The sequence below is a fragment of the Mirounga angustirostris genome, unplaced genomic scaffold, assembly GCF_029215605.1.
Source record: "Mirounga angustirostris isolate CCGP_5_RB_7025 unplaced genomic scaffold, mMirAng1.0.hap1 SCAF_4, whole genome shotgun sequence".
Taxonomy (NCBI): Eukaryota; Metazoa; Chordata; class Mammalia; order Carnivora; family Phocidae; genus Mirounga; species Mirounga angustirostris.
The window spans coordinates 138,770,895-138,793,724 of record NW_026991712.1 but is presented as its reverse complement, the minus strand read 5'-3'; the positions used below and the strand labels follow the sequence as shown (position 1 = coordinate 138,793,724).

Below are 22,830 nucleotides of genomic sequence, written 5' to 3'. Positions count from 1 at the left end.
TCCCTTTCCCCAGCCTTTTGCCTGGCCCATTGTACATCTCACCACCCAGCCCCACCTATAGCATTGATTATTTCCTGCCTGGTCTAACCTGCTCTAGAGATCAGAGGCTGGGTTAGAAGGATGTGATCAGTCCTTATCAACATGTCTTTCTGATTTTGGTAGTTTGGATAGTATTTATTGATTGCTACTCAATGATTTGGCATTGTGATAAGCACTTCACATGCCTTTTCTCATATGCTTTCAGAATTTTGAAAGGAAGCTTTACTATCCCCATTTCATAGCAACTTAGGCTCACAAAGATTCCACAGAAAAAGACATCCCCCTTTTGTGGCCACCTTCACTCACTTCCTTTACAGCCGGACATCCTAGTTTGGCCAGGCCATGCAGTTGGAAAAATCCTTAATAATGAGACAGAGAACGACCTCACCATACCTTTCCTTTTCTTAAAAGCCCAGAAATCCCTTCGTGTTTTAATTGTGTGATAGAGGGCCAACCACCGCCTGCCACACAACTCCAGGGGGCATGATTCCCATTCTGTCTGAGGTGAATGTGGCCCCCTCAAGTTGGGTGAAGCCGCTAGGGCCACGCAACTTGCGAGGTCGTGAGAAACCGTGCGTGTTTTTCCATTTTCCGCCACAAGAGGGAAACATACAACCACAAGTGAGCAAGCAATTCTTTAGACCCACTTTTAAATACTTTTTACTTTTTTTTTTTCTTTTTTAACCAAGGGGTTTTCATACATAGCTTCTGGTAATAGTCAGAATATGGGAAAATACTCTGTTAGCGCCAAATGAATATTCTTTTTTTTTTCTGAGTTTAATAGATTTTTTTTTTAATTTTATTATGTTAGTCACCATACAGTACATCATTAGTTTTTGATGTGGTGAGCCACGATCCATTGTTTTCATATAACACCCAGTGCTCCATGCAGTACGTGCCCTCCTTAATACCCATCACGGGGCTAACCAATCCCCCACCCCCCTCCCCTCTAAAGCCCTGTTTGTTTCTCAGAGTCCATAGTCTCTCATGGTTCATCTCTCCCTCCGATTTCCCTCCCTTCATTTTCCTTAAGGGAGTTAAGTGAAAATTGTCTTGAAGATGTTCCAAAAAGGAAATAAAAGGTACATATAAAAATTCTATATGAAACATGTAAATTGCCATTTTTACAGGTCAAAATGGTTGAATATTGGTAATTTCTAATAAAACAGGAGCCCTCGTCACAAGTGCAGTATGTAGGAAAAGGCCTTCTAAGCCCTGTGCCTCTTCAAAGATTGTTTTTAGATTTAGCCACATGAACTAAGAATGGCATTTTGGAGGTGGGGAATGCCTTCCTTACCTTCTCTCTCACCTCTGGGAGCTCATAACTCCCTCTTGAGTTCCCAGATTAGCACTTCTTACTCCATTTTTTTTTTTTTTTAACAATTCGTTGACTTATCTCTCTCTCTCTGTAGACCAAAAGTTTCTTGACAGCTTGAGTCTGTCCTCTTCCCGTGGTACACAGCATTTGGTGAAATGAATGCAGCAAGTCAGTTTATGTAGTAACTGCTGGATATATGGGTGGATAAACAGATGGACAACAGGCTGACAGATGCTAAAGGATGTACATGCTCTGATGCCACTGTTTTGTTTTTAATTTCAAAATATGCTCCAGGAATCTTTTTGAGCCTGAGATTCTGCACAGCTCTGAGCCATCAAGCCCTTGGAAATCTTCAGACCTTGTACCTTCTTTATAGTTTAATGTAATTTCTCTTTTTCTTTAAAGGACATTTCCTAATTCTGTTAAAACATATATACCCATAGATTGGTATGATACACAGCAACATAGTTTTAGATTGATTTGGGGCCATAATAAAAGCTAAGGCTTATGTAGGGCTCACAAGACACTAGAACCAGCTATGCTAAGTTCTTTACATTTATTAACTCATCATTATACAACAAGCCATGCAATATATATTATTTTCTTTCTTTCTTTAACTTTCTTTAAAGGATGCATTATTTAAATTGAGGTATAATTGACATGTAACATCGTATTACTTTAGGTGTACAGCATAATGATTTGATATTTGTGTATATGCAAAACGATCACAATAAGTCTAAATAGGTATTATTTTCAGTCCCCATTTTAAAGATGAGAAAGTGGGGGCACCAAGAAGTTAGGTATTTTGCCCCGGGTCACCGAACTAGTAAATGGTACTCTGCCTGTCTCCTTGCTATTGATTGAGGTTGCTCAAAAGGAGAAAGAGAGAGCCTTTCCTCTCTTCCTCTTCTTGCCTGGATGGGTCAGCAGGTAGAGCTTGGCTCAGAGCCAGCAAATGGGAGCCGTGCACCACCGAGCCCAGCTCAGCACTGTGAAGAGCTGCAAGTGGTTGCAGGTGATAGGAAACTAGTCTGACTACAGTGAGTTGCCAAGAGGACTGCTCCATAAGGTTGCAGAGGTGTCTCCTGAAAGCCAAGGGTGGAGTGGACAGCTGGGCCTCACACGAGCCTGAGATGGGAGGAACCTCGGCAGCCACTCTCTATCTACCCCCTCTGTTTATCTCAGCTTTGTTTTCCTCTCTCTGCTGACTCAATTGTCAGAGTAAGTTGGGGGAGTTCATGGTGTGTGTGTGTGTGTGTGTGCATGTGATCTTAGTTCTAAACTCATTTACTCAAGCTCCTATGAATACAAATTTAGAAATCAAATAAACTAATTTGGTTCTAAAATTCTTTGTCTAACAAGCAAATCTTGAAAGTATTCAAGTTGTTCTCATATAATCTCATTATGATAACAGCAGACACTTTTGTAGGGCATCCTATACCAGCTCTGGTTTTAGAACTTGCTGTGTATTACCTCATGCAACCATGCCTGCAGACAACGTGTGAGCTAGGGGGTCTGTTATTCTCCCTATTTTTTACAGATGAGGCCACGGATGCGCCAAGTGGTTAAATGACTTTTCCGAGGTTACACCGCTAGTGACTGGCAGAGCTGGGTTTCCAGCCTGTCAGTAGGGCCTTACAGTCCACTCCCTGAAACACTACAGCAAATTGTCTGCCTCTGATGATTTAAAATCCAAACTGTAAATATGGTACAAAATTTTCTTGAATGTCCCAACGTTTATAATTTTGATAAAATTCTCTTACCTCCTTAAACTTAAAATCATAAGTCCAAATAGGTTACTCGAACTACACATTAGAAATTGGGAATATAAGACTAATCTGTTAGATAAATTAATATCCCAGATTCTCCTAACATACTTAAAATATCAAATATACTTAGATTTTCTCCCAAACTTACTGCAAAATTATTAGTGCTACAAGTCTGATTTATTTTGTTATCTGTACACTATATGAGTTTGATTTACTTCATATCCATACTTCATTCTCAATCTTTCTATGTTTAAAATACCCTCTTCAAGGGGTGCCTGGGTGGTGTATTCGGTTGAGTTTCTAACTCTTGGTTTCAGCTCAGGTCATGATCTTATGGTCATGATTTCATGGTTGTGAGATTGAGCCCTGCATCGGGCTCCACACTCCACTCAGAGTCTGCTTAAGACTCTCTTTCCCTCTCCCCCCGACCCCCTCAAATAAATAAATATATCTTTTTAAAAAATGCCCTCTTCAAAAACCAGTCTCTCACCCCAAATAGTTAGGAGTGACCTTTCCAATTGAATTGGGGTGACATTGTCAGCTGACTGCAGTGCATGCTGCCTGGAGAGCTGCATAGGAAACCACCCCAGTCCAGAACACAATGCCAAGAGGGAGTCTCAAGCAGCTTGCGTTCACAGACCACATTCCCTACTTCTCATGTCTACTGAATCTGCAATCCCTACCCTCTTGAGAAGATTCATCTAACCTATTTTATGCTTGATTCTATTCTGAATAGTTTTCCAGTTCTTTCCGTACATTGGCCCACAAATCTCAGAGATGTCTAAGTGCACCAGAGTTGTATCCTGCATAGCATACAGGTATTCTCACATAGTGTGTGGCCATCGGTCACAATTTATGGATATTCTCATGACACGACTGTCCCTGCCCCACAGCTCCTGAAATTACCTATCTTCCCAGTTCAAAGACTAACTGAATCGAATCTGTACTTTTTTGAGTCCTAATTTTAGATTCCTGGGAGGGAAAATATGAGTAATGTAGCTTTGGTCAGGCATCCACCTCTGGCGATCATGGCCTGGCATCAGGGTCCTGTAGTAGAACAGGGTCCTGTAGGAGCTAGGTCCTCCTCCTGGCTCTAGGAGTCTACTCTTGTGGGGTGGGTGGGGGACAGTTCTCAGAGAAGAGAGGGAATGAGTGGAAGACAGTGTGTGGAGAAGCAGTCAGAGGAAAGAGGTTGTTTGGGTGGTGCCTTCATGCCAGAGGAAGAAATCCCAGCAGGGCTCAGAGTAGCCTCGGGACTTAAAGTTGAAGCTTGTGCAGGAGGCTGACAGAGGAGCCGCTCTGCACAAGACCCCACTGACCAGGATCCTCAGAGCCACCCCAGCCGAGGAAGGATTCCTTTTTTGCAGCCTTGTTAATCTTTTTCCAGTCTCTCCTTCTTGAGGCTATGTGATGCACCACTGGCAGCCAGTTAACTTTCCAAAAGCATATCAGTTTTAGATTCCTTTTCCTTAAAAATTTCCATAGCTTCTGGTGCCTACAGAATAAACTTTAGTGTGGTTCATGAGGCTTTGTAGTCTTGCCCCCGCTGTTTCTCCGGTCTCACCCCATTACTGCAACCTCTCAAGACTGACAGATCTGCACATGCACCTCTGGGACAGGGCCGAGGCCACCACACAGTGGTGGCTCCTGTGACGTGAACTTCTTTTTTAGATTTTATTTATTTATTTGACAGAGAGATAGAGCACAAGTAGGCAGAGTGGCAGGCAGAGGGAGAAGGAGAAGCAGACTCCCTACTGAGCAGGGAGCCCAATGCGGGGCTCGATCCCAGGACCCTGGGATCATGACCTGAGCCGAAGGCAGACGCTTAACGACTGAGCCACCCAGGCGCTCTCTTGACGTGAACTTCTTAAGAACAAAGGTCCATGCCCTTTTTCTCTCCTCCTCTGCCTCCTGAATATGAAAAAAAAATTCATATCTTTACATTGTTTTCTAGTTCACAAAGTCTTTCCTAGACACTTGGTGAGGTTGTCATCACAAAAACCTTATCCCATTGTAGGGATGAGGAGACTGAGGATTGAGAGGGTGAAGGGGCTACCATTTACTGGTAATCTGTTAGCTGCCAGACATAGCACTACATGTTTTCACATATTACCTGATTCAGTTCCCAGGACAACCTGGAGAGCTGTTCCCATTTTATAGGCTCAGTGCAGGTAAGTAACTTGCTCACGATTACATTTCTCATGCAGTTGAAAGTCAGATTTGAGCCCTGGTTTTATCTGGCTCCTAAACATGGGGTCTTTGCATTATCCTGCGATGCCTAGCCCAGTGCTGGTATTCATGACATGCTTACCTACTGTTGGTGGGAGAAATGAATGAGTGTCTTCCCATCACTTGGGTCACATACCCCAACCACTCAGGCAGGCGCCTGCAGCTGTCACATAGTGCAGGGTGTCAGGCTGGGGGTCTAATGATCCCTGCTACTTTTAGCCCGATGACTCGCTTTCTTTCCAGTGCTTACACCTGGAGGCAGGGTTAGCAATCCCATCCCCCATGTCCACTACTGTGGCAAAAGCCAAAGAACATGGTAGTTAGCTACTCAGTAAGTATTTACTGATGGACAGAAAGTGAGAATGAGTAAAGGATGGGTAAGTCTACAGTTTCTGTTGTGTTCTACTAGGAAGCTATCTGCAGATCAGAACGGGTGCTGGAGTCTTTGTGAGGCTGGGAGTGAAGGGGTTCATAACTCTGCCATCGTGAAATTGATTGGACCCAAGACCAGTATGAAAGTTCCTAGTCTGAAGGGAGTAATCCTTAAATCCCCCATGTGGTTTAAATGTAATTTGTGTCACTGTGAAGGAGTACCGGCAATGCAGGCAGATTCATTAGGCCAAATTGGGTTCGCTATGCTCGACAGTAACGTTTCCGAAGATGAAGTTCAACCTTTGCTGGAGAGCTAAAACAAATGAGTTTCTTAATAGCTGCCCCACTTAGTCCACGCGTCATAGGAAGCTTCATGTTCTTAATGCCCCTTCTTTTTTACCACACTTCACAGTTCATCTAACATTGCTGCTTCTGGTAATATTTTTATATGGGGTTGAGTTCTACAGTGTCCATAAAATTATGACTCAGGCTCATTTTTAGAATAGAAGCTTTTCTAGGGCAAGGGTTATATCTTATTGCTTTAGTTTTGCATATTGACCAACACCGTGCTGGACATATGTAGTCACTGACAATGTTACTACTCTCTGTTCTGGGGTATAGAACTCTTTCCTCTGGAGGCTTAGATTCAGTGTGCACTTAAATTGCTGGGTATTCATTGACATGTGCAAGAGCCATGAGAGAGGGAATTTTCCCCAATCCATGCCTCGCTGGAGGGCTGGCTCACACATAGGGAGGGAAAAAGGTCCATGTGCCCACCTAGATATTTCCATGCAAGAGGGATGCGCTGGGTTCACCCACTGGGTTAACTTAGTGACCTGATTCTACAGGTTAGACATGTATGATCTCTTGGTGCTCAGTCACGACTATCCGTTTCCTTCTGCGTTAAATAATTTTGAAAATGTGAAGATGATCTACAGGGAAGGTATATTTAAAAATCTTGAAATTAAGAGGCAAATAATAATCACCCCCGAGATGGCATATTAGGTAATTGGAAGAGTACCAGCATTACCAAGTTTGCAATATTTCTTTTAAGCTACTTTGGAAAGTTATTTTTTTAAATAGGATAATCTTTTTTTTTTAAGATTATTTATTTATTTGAGAGAGAGAGAGAGAGAGCACAAGCACAAGCAGGTGGAGGGGCAGAGGGGGAGGGAGAAACAGACTCACTGTTGAGCAGGGAGCCCCATGTGGGACTCGATCCCAGGACGCTGGGATCATGACCTAAGCTGAAGGCAGACGCGTAACCGACAGAGCCACCCAGGCACCCAGAAAGTTTTTTAACTTTTAAGAATCAGAATAGTTACATTTGGAATACTTTCTGTATCAGTTAGTTTTTAGATAGTTAGAAACTGGTGCTAGGTCCAAAAGCAGGTTTAATTCTGGAAAAGTGCAGCTTTTACAGCACTTACGGTGTAAAAAAATATTTTTAGAAACAAGTTATGGTTCACATGAAAACACACTGGTAAGCTGAGGTGTTCTAGCATGTGATGTGGCCACAGTCTTCAAGAAAAAAAAAAAGTCTTTCCTATCCTTTGAAGCAAAAGCTGTTGGATCTCATGCTGTGAACAAACCCACTTTTATGCTTGTATTTTTTTATATTGAACATCTATTTTGAATTTGCATAATTATGCCTTGATTCTTCGTAACTTCTCATTTTATGAAATTGATCTGCATTAACCATAAACTAAATAAAATCAATGCGTGGGAAAAAAACCAACAAAATGTTAACTGTCTTGGTTCGAGCTTCAGGAACTGAGCTTCACAGAGAGAGCGGCAGACCGCCAGCAGAGAAGAGGATGGAATGTGTGGGCAGAGAAGCTTCAGCTGGGGCTCTTGGCGCACCCTTATGACCAAGTGCCCCTAAGTCTACCCTGGGATTGCAAGAACTTGTTAAGAAAACTACCAATTATGTGGTCGGTTGCTCTGTTATTCCCAATGAAAAGATTATGGGGTTGATATTTCATAAATCTTGATCTATTATTAAATATGTCAAGACACATGTGCTGGCCTAATTTGCAAGCCTGTCTAGAACCAGAGAAAACTTGGCACCAGACTTAAAAAAAAAAATGAATAAAAAAATGCCTTTATTGTCATTGCAAAACAGTGGGTATGTAAACTGTCAGTACAGCAAGCTGACTTCATAAATTAATTTCTAAAGAATTTCATTTTTAGAAAGTAAATAAAAGCCCCAAATAAGCTATAAAACGTGTTCTTTGGCCAACTGCTTTTTGGCTTACCAGACGTGGTCTTGCGAATTGTTTTAATGTTACGTCTCGAGGTCTTCCCTGCACTTGGACCAGCACCATTTGTCGTTGGAAGCAGCCCAGGCTTTGCCGCCAGAGGCTGCCTTCGGCTCTTGGGCCCGCTCACTCAGCTGGTCCTGCACAGAGCGTCCCCCTGAGCAGAGAGGGCAGTCTGCTGCTCCCAGTCCCGTTTGCTTTCGGACCTTGCTTGACAAGTTAGTAGGACAATACTCAGATTTTGTTTACCAAGGGATTATTCATGTTTCGCTTGAAAACCTGGACTCCAGTGCATCTCAGACTCTCCAAACATGTGGTATAATTAGTCCTGGTTTACTTTTTAAGCATCCTTGACAAGTTCATCAAAACCTCGACAGTGGAGTTTCTTAATCGTCAGCTTCTGCTGAACTAGATAAGGAAGACACATGCATGCGTTTAAATAGATCATTAATAAAATCTCAGGGACCAGGGGTGCCTGGGTGGCTCAGTCGTTAAGCACCTGCCTTCAGCTCAGGTCATGATCCCAGGGTCCTGGGATGGAGCCCCGCGTCCGGCTCCCTGCTCTGCGGGGAGTCTGCTTCTCCCTCTCCCTCTGCCTGCCGCTCCCCCTGCTTGTGCTCTCTATTTCTCTGTCAAATAAATAAATAAAATCATTAAAAAAAAAACCTGAGAAAATGAAAACACAAAATTTAATCATATGTTCATATTATTTTCCCAGATAATAACTTGATCAGACCTTGTGCACTTAGAGAAACATACTTTTTTCCCTCCCCGTTTCGCTGACGTTTTCAAGGATTTGGTGCATCTCCATTCCCACATTGCCCTAAGTTCAAGGGAATGACCAAGCTGTTGATCATTCAGGCATGTTTGTAGGTATCTACTCTTCTAGAGCTGAATGCCGTTTTGCTAAATCCTTGGTGGGCAATGAATAAATCTGTTCTGTTTGGCGACTTTCTTCCTTCCAACTGGAATGGCACATGGGAGGTAAAAAATGACTTGGGTATCAAAATGATGGTGATGTAAGGAAACCAGAGGTAACTGAGATCCCTCACTTCCATTTTAAGATTGACCTTTAACTTGCTAGATGGCATGGGACAACTGTAGCAGCAGACGGCCTTCTCAGCAGCGAGTGCCCAGAGAGGCTCTGCGTTAAGGGGTGTCGGGAGCAGTGAGAGCTACACCAGGGTGTCCTGTTCACGATGAGCCTGCTTTTGGGGACCGCACTTGCTCCATCTTTGCCTGGGCTCTGCGAGGGGAGTCTGACAGCCAGCTGGTGTTTGTGACTGAAGGCTGCCAGAATCCTTTGGAGCGATCTAACGGGGGAGATGAGGCAAAAATAATTGAAGGGTATTTGGCGTGGTTATGTGGGCAGAAGTGTCCTCACCAAAACAGCTTGGAAGATGTGCTTTGTGTGTGGGTGTGGGCGGGCGTGTGGCCCTTCACTTTTCACCAGGGGTGACGACAGCAAGGACTTAACCCAGCTTCCTCGTTGAGAGTGACCGACCTCTGTTTTAGTTACTCAGATGACACTGTTGCAGCTTCAGTTCGGATAGACTATTTTGAGGACCCTTGCCTGCTCTCCGGAACCCCTTGCTGAGCCAAGTGGTGAAAATGAAAGATGAGTGATTTTGATGAATGGATTTCTGGGAAATATAGAAAAATGGAAGAAGGTCCTCTTCCTCTGTTGACCTTTGCTACTGCTCCTTACTATGACCAAAAGCCGGGAACTAGTGGATTACGGAAGAAAACCTATTGTTTTGAGGCGAAGCCATGTTATCTGGAGAATTTCATCCAGAGTCTGTTCTTTTCCATAGACCTTAAAGATCGCCAGGGAGCCTCACTGGTGGTTGGTGGAGATGGGCGGTATTTTAATAAATCGGCGATAGAAACACTAGTGCAGATGGCGGCCGCCAATGGGGTTGGTATACGATAATTACTGTTATGTGTCTTTCTTCACTTTGCAGAAATATACAAAAGTACAAAGATTTGTATGTTGTGTACACCTGCTACTAACATCCAGTTAGTGTTTCTTTGTGACTTCAGAGAACGTATATTGTGATATGACTCCTGAGATTACATTAGTCACATTGGGATATAGGAATGTGAGTTCGGCTCCTTAAGTGTTGTACTCTGTGCCTTTTGCTTGAAAAAATACCTGTTGCTTTTTAGACATTTAAAGCACACCCCCAGCCTTAAGCGGTCTTATCTACATTCTAACCTAGTTCCAAGGGGTACCCTCTCCTATGTAAGAAGGCTCTAATGAGTAGTGGAGAGAGGAGGATTTTGTTTTCTTTCAATGGCTTCCTTGTTGAAGTTCAGTCACTTGTCAAACAGGAAAACAAAAGCCAGGGCATGCTGTTGTTTGTGGATCCTGGTAGTCATGCAGAAATGCCAGGAGGGGATTGGAAAATGTTAGGTATAAGCCTACCAAGAGGACCTGTTACAGGGGAACCTGCTTATAATGACCTTGGGCACAAAGAAGCCCTGTGTGCGGCGAATTTGTGCAGCAGGGTAGAGTTAATAACTCCTGTAAGACTATAATATAAGGAGGCTCTGCTAAGAGCTCTGCATTGTGAAAAACTGCATTGGCTGAATTAACCAAATCAGAAGGAATCTTGCACCAGAAGGCATTGATCTTGATAATCTAACAATCTGCACAGTCCCACTGATTTGCAGGAAGGTGGGCATCAGGACGTTGCTGTTTTTGCTCTGCAGATTCTTCTGTGGGACCAAAAATATATTTTTAGTGTTTTAAATTATACTTAGCAGTAATTTGGAGCACATAGTCCCTCAGAACTCACAAATTTAAAAAATCTGTTGCATTTCCTTTCTGGGAGTGATTCTGGTTCTGAGAACGTAAAAATTTAGCATGGCAACCCCATGTGTTGGGCATTCATCGTCAGTCTATTTTAATAATACACCAAGCAGGCGTGATTGCAAAACCCAAATTAAAGACAAAAACAAAAACACACCGCCACATTAAATTAAAAAATGTTTGTAGATCCTAATGTTTATAATGCGAAGTTTCCTTCCTGCCCAGTTTTGGAATCTGAATGCCTCTCATGTAAAAATTGCTGATAAAGCACTCAAATATGACATTTTATGAAGCATACACATTTTTAAGATAAAATGTGACATGCCATAAATCTCACCTTTGAGGAGAGCTGCGAAGGGAACAGTATTAAGATGCTTTTAATCTTTAGAGAAAGAACGAAAGGAACATTATTTCTCCGCCTATATCTAGATTGTTGAGTGGATCTGGTACACTGTCCCCTTAGCTGTAATATATTTGGCTTCATTTCATTTTTGTGTGGAGCTGAAGGGTGTGGAAGAGGTGGTAGGAATGTGTAATTCAGGCAGACCCCATAGACTTGTTCAGATTTACGATCTGAAGGTTTGCTAAATAATATATTTAAGTGATAATAATTGACTAAATAGGGTAACTGCCTATTTGTTAGAGCTGTGGCAGGCCAAGCAATATTTTGAAATCTTCTCAAGGGCGTTCTTTATTTAAAATAGTGTGGTACTACATCAAAAACTAATGATGTACTGTATGGTGACTAACATAATAAAATTAAATTAACTTTAAAAAAATAGTGTTGCATTTAAAGCAGTCATGCAACCAAATTGAATTACGTCAAACATTTAGTGGACCAATAAAGCACTTTAATCTGATAGAACCTATCACCTCCTAGATGGTTTGATTCCTTCTTTTTCTAACATATCCTCAGTTCTGACGCCTGTAACATCCCTTTGATTGTGGACAGAGCTCTAGGGAGGAAATGTAAAGGAAAGATAATTTATTGCCACAGATTCTGGTAGAAGTCATTGTTCCTTCCTCACCTCTGTCAATACCCACTCCACCCTTAAGCCGATTCTTGGAAGCCTCTTCAGCCTAGTGAACTAAATGAAGATCATTTCATTTTTTTTTCTCTTTATTACACATTTCTCTGGTGCATTTATGGACTGTAGAATATAATTTGCCTTTGTTAGAAGTTTCCCTTTGTTTTTATTTGCATAGAGCTGTCTGCATTTATAGGAAATTTTTTTTACATGATGTTTCTGTGAGCTAAGAAGTACAGGAAATTTTAACATACAAAAATAAGACATTAGTGGGGCCCCATTTGTAATACTGATATCTCATTTGGTCTCCAGAGCTTTAAACTTAGAGATATGTTTAGAAATAAGAATATGTATATATGGCCAGCAGGGCAAAGAACGTGGAACTTGTTTTTTTGTGAAACATAAGAAAACACCAGGTCCTGTTTTTTAAAAGGAAAACTAAGTTTGCTCCCTGTCGTGTTTGACGATAAAATGGCGGGTAAACAGTAAGGTATCCCTCCTTGTAGTGTGAACTGTGTTATGCACGAAGGAGTAGCAGGAGGGGGAGGGAAGGACAGGAAAGGCTGTTTGATGGGGGTACTTTGAGTACCAGCTAGAGGGAGTTATCTGTAAGTTGGTAGACACTTGGGAGCCAGGGAAGCATTTTTCTTTTAAGAAAAAAAAAAAAAAAAAATATATATATATATATATATATTTTTTTTTTGTAAAGTATATGTAATGTAGAACTTAGTGTGTCAGCCATTTTTAAGTACACACTTGCAGTGGTATTAATTACACTCACAATATTCTGCAACCATCACCATTATCCATTTCCAGAACTTTTTTCTCATCCCATCTGAAACTCCGTACCCACTAAACAATAACTTCCCATTTCTCCCCCACCTCCACCCCCTGGCAACCTCTGTTCTACTTTCTGCCTATGAATTTGCCTCTTCTGTGTACCTCATTTAAATGGAATCATACAAATACTTGTCCTTATGTGTCTGCCTTATTTTACCTAGTATAGTGTTTTCAAGGTTCATCCATATTGTAGCATGTATCACAATTTCATTCCTTTTTAAGGCGGAATAATATTCCACTGTGTGTATATACCATATTTTGTTTATGCATTCATCTCTTGATGGACCTCTGGCTATTGTGAATAATTCTGCCATGAACATGGGTGTACAAGTTACCGGTTTGAGTCCCTGCTTTCTTTTGTGTCTATAGCTAGAATTGGAATTTCTGGGTCTTATAGTACAGGGAAGGTTTTTGCGCAGAGGAGAGACACAGAACTATGGTTTAAAAAGATGAACTAGCGCTCGGTGCCCGGCGACGGAGGCCCAGGGAGGTGGGCTGGGTCCCAGCGGCGTGGCCCCACGAGCCTCAGCGGGTCTGGGGGCGGCAGTGCTCCCCATCTGAGGGGCTCCAGCCCGACAGCAGCGGTGGCGCCCACGGCCCCTGAGCAAACGGAGGACGAGCCCGGAGTAAGGCAAAAGAATGAAAGAAATAGATAATCTCAAAAGTGTAAAAGAAGAGTGGGTTTGTGAAACAGGATCTGACAACCAACCTCTTAGTGATGATCGTCAAAGAAATTGTGAATATTTTGTTGACAGCCTTTTTGAGGAAGCTGAGAAGGTTGGTGCCAAATGCATGTCTCCCACTGAACAGAAGAAACAGGTCGATGTAAGTATAAAATTATGGAAAAGTGGATTCACAGTCAATGATGATTTCAGAAGTTACTCTGATGGTGCAAGTCAGCAGTTTCTGAACTCCATCAAAAAAGGGGAATTACCTTTGGAATTACAGGGAATTTTTGATAAAGAGGAGGTGGATGTTAAAGTTGAAGACAAAAAAAACGAAGTATGTATGTCAACGAAGCCTGTGTTCCAGCCGTTCTCAGGACAGGATCACAGACTGGGAAGTGCCACACCAAAAATTGTTTCTAAGGCAAAGAGTATTGAAGTTGGGAATAAAAATAATTTGTCAGTTGTTCAACTAAACAATCTGGAACCCATTACTAATGTACAGATCTGGTTAGCCACTGGAAAAAGGATTGTCCAGAAATTTAACATTTCTCATAGAGAGAGACACAGCAAGAGAGGGAACACAAGCAGGGGGAGTGGAGGAGGGAGAAGCAGGCTTCCCGCTGAGCAGGGAGCTCAATGTGGGGCTCAATCCCAGGACCCTGGGACCATGACCTGAGCCGAAGGCAGACGCTTAAGGACTGAGCCACCCAGGCGCCCCAAGAAGCATATATTTAAATGGTGCCTTAGAATGTTCTTCTGTGACCCAAATTCCTTTTAAATGGGAGGAAGTCAAACTAATCAGGTGGGAAATGGAAGAGGGGATTTGTTATTCCAGTCTAAGGTTGTTTCTTTTTAGGAAAATAAAATATTTATTTTTATTTTATTTTTTATTTTTTTAATTTATTTGACAGAGAAAGACACAGCAAGAGAGGGAACACAAACGGGGAGTGGGAGAGGGAGAAGCAGACTCCCTGCCGAGCAGGGAGCCCGATGCGGGACTCGATCCAGGGACTCCAGGATCATGACCTGAGCCGAAGGCAGTCGCTTAACCAACTGAGCCACCCAGGCGCCCGGAAAATAAAATATTTTAATCTAAAAAAAAAAGATGAACTAGGTGGGCCTGAGTTGGAGGGATGGATTCAGCCAGGGTAGAATAAGGGAGGTACAGGTGGGAAAGAGAAAGGGGAGGTTGAGTCAGGAGCTGTTGCAGTGCTCCAGACATTGTCAAGGGAAGGAGGATAATAGAGTAATACCTCCTCAATATCAGGTTGAGGATTAATATTCCCGAGGGTGATTCACAGGAGAGAGTCTTCTCTGGAAGGAGAGGCTTTGATCAGCTGTTACTCTTCTTGGGCTGAAGAGAAAGAAGGTACCATGGACTTCCTTGCTCCTTTCTCTTGACTTTCTTGTTCTTACTCCTGATATAATCCCCTTATTCTTGGGCCATTACTGACTGCAGATCTCACCCTAAAGAATGGTAGAATAAGGGATGACTCGGGTGGTGCAGGTTAATATTCATTCACCAGTCTCCCTCTCCATACCAAATACATATAAGATCTGAGTACAAGTCAGTATAATTGATGTGCAAGTATAATTTCCAGATAACTTCATCACCACTCTGGCTGATTAAATTGCCATCCTTAATTAAGCCCCTCCTATTGAAATTATGGAACTGCTCAACCATAGACTTTCACTCTTCTCAGAACCCAGAAACTGCTAGAAGGGAGAGATGTTACTGTTCTCACTGTATTGAGTTAGCTATTAATGGCCAGCTGTGATTCCTAATTTGCCACATGACCTTGCCCTGTCATCTATCCCAGTGCCTCCCATACCACCTTTCCATAAACACTTGTTATTATTGCTTTTGGATGAATGCAAAAATGGACGAATGGGCAGCATCATAACTTTGGACCTCAGCTTCTTCATCTATACAACAGTCCTAGGGAGCAACTATGAGAATGAATCGAACATGCCATGGGTTTTAGAAAGCACTCTGCGGCTCAGTGATAATCATTAATAATGATTTCACACCATCAGCAGGTCCCTCTGGTCTACAGAGGAGCCTAGTTATTAGCACCTACCCTGGTCATCACCACTTCCTGAGGGAGGCAAGGCATAGCAAATGTATTAGTCTAACAAACATTGTTCTGAGATGGACAAATGAGAGCCAAGAGGTAACTGAAATGAACTGGCTGCTTCCTGGGAGATGGTTGGCAGCCAAGGGGCTGATGATAAGGCAGGCAAGCTTTCAGTGACTTGTAGGATGGCAGAGGTAACAGTCCCAGAAAAGCTTCCCCAGGGAATCCAGGTATCATCAGACACATTTTCCACCGTAAGTCATTTCTTCAAGCATGTTTATCTTGGGTGGGGCAAAAAGAAATAACAAATGGAAATGTTTAAAACATTCCTGTCCCTTTCTTCTCGCAGAAGGGAGAATGGAATGAGGGCACAAACTCCTCATTTTATAAATCTTTTGATGCAGTAGTCAGGTTTTCTCCAAGTATGTTCAAGGAACTGATGGGACTTCTTCCTTCTTTTCCAACTTGGGTCATGTTGAAACAAATATAAATTACGTGTTAGTGAGGGAAGATTTAGGAGCTGTGCTGATAACATCTGTGAGAGGTACCGGAAGGTGAGTTAAGAACACAGCAAAGTACCACCTGTGGGTAGTTCTGATTGGTTTAATCAGTAATAACCCCCAGCATCTTCTGCCTTAGGCCCAGCAGGTAACCCAGGTACTCCCGCACATGGGTAGGTATGTCCTGCATGGAGGAGACCACCATATCAAAATCCAGGCTTGACTGGAAAGATAGGTTTATGAGATGCATTTTGTAAAACTCTTCATATAAAGTTTGCCCTTTTTACTTTTTAAAAAAAATTTTGATTTACAAAAAGCCTTCTCTTTGGGTAGAATTCCTTTAACAAGCTAAACTTGTATCTCACCCCCGCCCCCCAATGTGGTTTGAAAGTATGATTGAATTGGATAAAAATGTGGGTTTTCTAACAATTTTTCAGTGAAAATTATGAACCTGGTCTGGAAAGACTGTTTCAAATACTGTTTTCTTGCCAGAGACTTAGAGCTCCCCCAGACCACACACTATTTTAAAACTACAAAGTCCCAAAAAACCCTCTGAAGGAATGGCTTTGTGAAGGAATGGCTTTGTTCTTCAATGCTGATTCTACTTCAATGATTATATTATTCAACAGTAACATTCTAATTCATAATAAAATAATAATAACCCAAGCTGTAGATGTTCATTAAAGAACACCTTTTCTGGTTCAATACTATTTCTTTGTCCATCTGCCTGTTGTTTTGGTGTTTCTGTGCAATAGCTCTGGATTTATCGATGTTCAAGTGTGCGTTCTGGATTTCTTCTCTTAGATTGGTCGCTTGGTCATTGGGCAGAATGGAATCCTCTCTACCCCTGCTGTATCCTGCATCATTAGAAAGATCAAAGCCATTGGTGGGATCATTTTGACAGCCAGCCACAACCCAGGAGGACCCAATGGAGATTTTGGAATCAAATTTAATATTTCCAATGGAGGTGAGTTTGCTGTCATTTTGAGGATAGTCAATTTCTGTTCATTAGGATAAACTAATCACCAAGGCCTTGGAGGGTCAGGGTTCTGGTTCTGATCCTTAGCAAGGGAATTATTTGTTTCCTTTTGGTGACAGTGGAATGCTTCTCATTCTGCTGAACCTGCATATGAGAAGCCATGCACGAAGGATCCTTAACATATTTTCTTCTAGAAAATTTTGATACTTTGCTTCCTAAATGATGGAGTGGCACATGTGCTCATGAAGAGGAATGGATGAGTTCTGTGTTCTTTGTATTTTCATGTCAGTCCCACGAAATGACCCACGGTTCGCTGTTTGATTTCCAGGTCCTGCTCCAGAAGCGATAACTGATAAAATCTTCCAAATCAGCAAGACAATTGAAGAATACGCAATTTGCCCTGACCTGAAAGTAGACCTTGGAGTTCTGGGAAAGCAGCAGTTTGACCTGGAAAACAAGTTCAAACCATTCACTGGCACGTTGACTCTCCTCCCCCACTGCCCACTCTAGTTCCAACTTGAACAGTTTGCCTTTCAAGGTTTTAATACAGTGGGTCTTCAGTTTTGGAAAGATTGTGGTCAATAAGCTTTGCATGCCTTAATTAGCAGGTCTGGAGTTGGGTCTGGGAGTCCAGAGACCTGGGCTCTCGGGGCCCTACCAGGAGTCAGCCCTGTGACTTTGGGTAAATCATTTCCAACTTTCTAGGCCTTGGCTTCCATACTTATAAAATGAATAGCCTTGACTAGAAGACCTGTAAGATTACATTCATAGCTAAATTTTATTGAGCTTTTATTGTACACCCAACTCTTAACATGCATTATCCCACTTTATTCTTACAGAGCCCTGTGAGGGCAGCACTATCTGTATTCAGTTTTTCCAGATGAGGAAACAAAGGTTGAGAGAGCTTACATGACAAGCTCAAGATCGCATAGTCAGTGAGTGGGAAACCAGATTCAGACCCAGGTGTGAATGATTTCAAAGCCTGGGCTTTGATTCTTTATTTTTCCTGCCCTAATATTCAGTACAATCAAAGTCAGCCATTTGGGGGGCTAAACTGAAACTCCCTGCATAGGCAGCTGTGGTAGACATTTTGTGGTCGAATGCCAAGGTATTATCAGTAATTGATGGAGGAAATGTTTATAACTTCGTTCATATTAACACAACAATGATGAGATGGTTAGTAAGGCAATTTGTGTTTTGACCGTTCTAATGGGTACTCTTTCCTCTGGATTGCAATTTGATGGAATGCATTTTTTGTTTGAACCTACCCATCGAGAGCTGGCAGTTGCATCCTAACAAAGATAAACTGGCGCCTTGGTACATCTTGAAGACAAAGTTTAGGGTTTAGGAAACACCAGTAGAGAGTTTCTTAAACTCTTAACGTTTTGAAAATGTTCTGACCCCTGCACGTCCAACAAGAACAATACTAAGTTCTTATATTTGTTTTATTCCTTTAGTGGTGCATGCGAAAAGTGGTTTATAAAAAATTTTTCCCCCTGCGGGCGCCTGGGTGACTCAATCGGTTAAGCAACTGCCTTCGGCTCAGGTCATGATCCTGAAGTCCCGGGATCGAGTCCCGCATCGGGCTCCCTGCTCAGCGGGGAGTCTGCTGCTCCTTCTGACCCTCCCCGCTCTCATGCTCTCTCTCTCTCATTCTCTCTCTCAAATAAAAAAAAAAAAAAAAAAAAAAATTTTCCCCCTGCTTTTTACCATTAAGTCCCATGGCAATGGGCCTAGAAAAAGAAAGAAAAGTGGCATTACATTTTCTGTTACTTATGACACCAAAATATGTTTCTTATGGTGATAGGCAAGGAGTGAGTGTGGCAACTAGCAGAATTTACAGTCAGGCAAATCTGTGTCAAAAATCCCATGTGTGCCCCATCCCAGCTGTGTGGGAAAGTTACTTCACCTTTCAGAATTTAAGCTTTCTTATTAATAAAATAGGACTAATAACATTTACCTCTCAGGAATATTGTTAGAATTGAGTAAGAGATCATGTAACAGCCCAGGCATATTGGAGCTGCTCGATAATTATCCCTTTAAAGTAGCTATTGTGGGTTTACAGCAATATAATCATTTTAGAAGATAATATTTCTTAAAAAAAATTTTTTTGAGGGGGGTGGGAGGGGCAGAAGGAGAGAGAGAGAGAGAATCCTAAGCAGGCTCCACGCTCAGCACAGAGCCTGACATGGGGCTCAGTCTCACGATCCTTGAGATCATGACCTGAGCCAAAATCAAGAGTTGGATGCTTAACTGACTGAGCCACCCAGGCGCCCCAAGGATAATATTTCTTAATGTGTTTAGTTCACCCATCTTTTAATGTTGCTTGTTCTCACAGTGGAAATTGTGGATTCAGTGGAAGCTTATGCTACAATGCTGAGGAACATCTTTGATTTCAATGCACTGAAAGAACTGCTTTCTGGTCCAAACCGACTAAAGATCCGTATAGATGCCATGCATGGAGGTATGGAGCCATTTTTCTTCCCTTCCTTTCTCTCAGAGATATGAAGCTGCTCTCTATCTTGTGTATCATGATGCTTTAATAAGCCTTTTCTCAAGACTCTCTGCTTCACCGTTTTTAAATAGTGATTTTGCAACCATATCAGAGCACTATTCACATAGATAAAAATCTAATTGAGTACAACAAAAATGGTAGAGACATGACTCATGGTAAGGTAGTGAGAAGGTCAGAGTTTTCACACGAAGCATCAGGTTTTGAGTAACATGCAACTGTTTTTGTGGATGCTTCCTCCCCCTCAGGAGATACCTTACATTCTTCCTAAATGCCCCTATCTATTCCAAGGGGGTGGGTGTCATTTGCTGGATGAGGTAAACATGCTCCTGAGTCCCATACCCCACTCAGCTGCCCCCACATGTGCCTTTTCTTAGAAGAGCAGAGCTTACAAGAGCAAGCTGAGGATTAAATTCAGGAACAACAGTTGGGTATCTCTCCCTCTTCTTCCTCTGTGGGTGTGTGGCCAGGTCAGCAGAGACAGCAGCCGTCCTTGTGGACTAGAACCATGAGGCTTTCTCACATGGAGGAATATGGGAATTCCCAAGCACTGAAGTTGTTTATTTGTTTTGTAATAAATTTAGAATTTTAGAATCTTTGAGCAGGAGGGATTCTCCCTGGTTTTGGAATCCAGCTGCCTGCCTGGTTGGGATTGAACCCTTTCGATGGTGCCATTAGGGCCTCCTGTTACACTGCAAAACCACAGTTAGAAAACCTTCTTCTGGTGGGCTGAAATCTTCTATCCCTGAACCTCACCTTTGAGTCCTAAGTTGCCTCTGGAGTCTCACACAATGAGTCTACTTCCTTACTTAGATAATAGCTATTTTGTCATTTCAAACCATTCAACAGGCACGTATTGAGTACTTAGTACATGTGTGCATGGGGGGTAGGCAGGGACTTAGTCAGGGACTTGTGATGCTTGGGGAGATGGGATGGGTGGAAAGCTACCAACAAAATGAGGGTTAGATAGAATTTCAAGTTTTCTCTTTGGGGTGTGGAAGAAGGCATAGCTTGACTAGCAGTATCAAAAAAGGTTTCCTGGAAGAAGTTGGCAACCAACTCAGCTTTTATGAAAGAAAGATCTAGGACGGTCATTTCCAGCTGAGGCAATGGCTGGAGCAAAGCCGTGAAGGCTTAAGAGATGTTATGTTAGGGAAATGAGGAGAATGGCTTAAGAATGGGCTTTAAATGTTAACTAACTAGATTTTAAGTAAAAACTAGAAATACAAAATAAAAAGAATGTGTTTGTGATGAAGTGTGGGGTAGGGGAAGCTGGTCATGAAGTAGACTTCGTTCTCCAGGCCTTTCGGGGGTTCCTCTAATGCCTCAGTTTCTGTTTCCGTCACAGCCCTGGGTGCCTTGACCTTATTGTGTGGTGTGTCCATAGCCTCCTTAACATGTGACCCCTAACTGGAGAAGCATCTTCTACCCTGTTCCAACCTCTGTGGCCTACATTGGTGTCTGTACCTTCCTTGATGAAAACACATTCTCAGCATTTTAGAGATGAATGTTCTTGGAAGTTGTACAAAATGTCACCATAAAAGTATGTGACTGGTTTTTCCTCTTGTTGGTAGTTCTTTTTGCTTGTTTGTATTTTTAGCCGGATATGGGCTCTGAATCCCAGTTCCCACTCCCACTCCTACTAGATATGTAAATTTGGACAAATGGCTTCATCTCAGACCGGTTTTCTTATCTATAAAGTAGAGGTGGTAATCATAATGCAAATATTTATAACATATGTGCCAGGTACTGTCCTCAGGGCTTCCTCTCTATTGTTGAATCCTCACACCAGCCCTATTAGGTAGCTACTATTATTATCCTCATTTTGCAGATAGGGTAGCTGGAGGCACAGAGAGATTAAATAATTTTCCAGAGTTGTACAGCCCATGATTAACCGAGCTGGGATTTGAACCCACTCTGATTCCAGAGTCCAAGCTCTTTAAGCACGAAGCTCTTACCACATTGTGAGCTCTTTTTGGTTTTGAAGGAGTGAGAAAATGGTTGCAAAGCACCTGGCAAGGTGTGTAGTAGGGCCTTCATAAAAGCTAACTCCCCTCCCTTCCCCCATTCTCCTTCATCAACTAGCCCCACCTTTTCCAACCGAACCCCTCATTATTCCTTTTGGCAAAACCTTCCGTCCCAGTCAGACTTACCTCTCCGCTGGCCCCTGAATATAGGCTTCCTGTTCTCACTGTCATTCATGCCATTCTCCTTAGAATGCCTCTTCCTCCTGCCCCGTTCCTGACAAGCTTTCATAAGTCATAGTTTCCGATTCTCATTTCACATTTTATGTAGTCGTGGGACCGTACGTGAAGAAGATCCTCTGCGAAGAACTGGGTGCCCCTGCAAACTCAGCAGTTAACTGTGTTCCTCTGGAGGACTTCGGAGGCCACCACCCTGACCCCAACCTCACCTACGCCGCTGACCTGGTGGAGACCATGAAAACAGGAGAGCACGACTTTGGGGCTGCCTTTGATGGAGACGGGGTGGGTACAAGTGAGTTTAAGTGAACTCTGATGCAGGCCAGGCCTGGTCCTACACAGCGGGAAGAAGCAGGCTGCTTCCGTCAGGCCCTGTGGGCTTCGTGAGTGAGTGACCGTCGAGGAGTCCTCACTGCACATGGGGTCAGGGCTAAATTATTAGAAGACCCTCTTGAACAGAAATGAGTCCATGAAATGTCACCCATGTGTTTAGTTTTAGACATTCGTGTTTTCTAAGAGTGGCAGGGTGATCAGGGCTCAGTTATGATATAATGACTAGTGCTTTGTGAGCTGGTCAGGTTCTAGAAATCCATCCTAGGTTTATTCAACCCCTGGAAAAGGTTTTGTCCTTACAATATACCTGTTTGTTCATTCACATTAGCTGAAAGATAAAACTATAATGAGAGAATTAACCTTTTATTCCTTCTCTATAATTAGTATCTTTAATAAGCAGTCTGTTTTATTTATATTGGTGACTGTACAACAGACAAGGAAGAGATGTATTTTAGTTAGGTTTGTATCCTTGGTACTACACATGTTTTACTTAGCCAAAAATATATTTTTATTGCTCTTGTTATTTAAATTCAGCCAGAATCCATTATTTCCTAAAAAAATGAATTTACCCATATCAAAATTTTGGAAAATTAAAAGGGTCCCTAAAGCCATTATTTTGCAATGCTCCTTTCCGAAGCAGTGCATGATGGGAGTTTTTCCTCCATACTCTGAGTTACTTGAGTTCTTCCTTATACCAGGCACCAAGGAAGCGGTGAAGGTGGCAGCGTTGTTTGGCTGGGTCCTGCATCAAATGGAGGGGCCGTGATTTAGGAGCCCTTTCTTGAAGAAATCTGCTTTGTTCCTCGAAAGATGCCTGGTAGACCCACCAAACTATGTGAACAGCCAACGTTTCCTTTCTTATTTCGATCTCTTCTCTCCTTTGGGAGA

General features: G+C 42.4%; 2 protein-coding genes across 5 annotated transcripts in view; both read left to right on the top strand.

The window, feature by feature from the left end:
• Positions 1–22,830, top strand: part of PGM1 (phosphoglucomutase 1) — a 62,640-nt gene that overhangs the window by 17,343 nt on the left and 22,467 nt on the right. For 2 of the 4 annotated variants that reach the window (XM_045897502.3, XM_045897505.3), the window contains exons 2-5: positions 16,722–16,884; positions 17,225–17,371; positions 19,235–19,360; positions 21,704–21,894. In XM_045897502.3, the coding sequence (XP_045753458.2) occupies positions 16,722–16,884; positions 17,225–17,371; positions 19,235–19,360; positions 21,704–21,894 (627 nt within the window). Of the gene's footprint in view, positions 1–9,129; positions 9,907–16,721; positions 16,885–17,224; positions 17,372–19,234; positions 19,361–21,703; positions 21,895–22,830 lie in introns of those variants that run through there. The other 2 variants (XM_045897503.3, XM_045897501.3) reach the window with 2 other exon arrangements.
• LOC123859535 (UBX domain-containing protein 2A-like) lies at positions 9,919–14,242 on the top strand. Its single transcript, XM_045897506.3, has one exon. The coding sequence runs from the start codon at positions 13,311–13,313 to the stop codon at positions 14,013–14,015; it is 705 nt and encodes a 234-aa protein (XP_045753462.2). The 5' UTR covers positions 9,919–13,310; the 3' UTR covers positions 14,016–14,242.

Excerpts from the sequence above, each read along its gene's own strand:
- LOC123859535 (XM_045897506.3), top strand. The coding sequence starts at position 13,311 with ATGAAAGAAATAGATAATCTCAAAAGTGTAAAAGAAGAGTGGGTTTGT.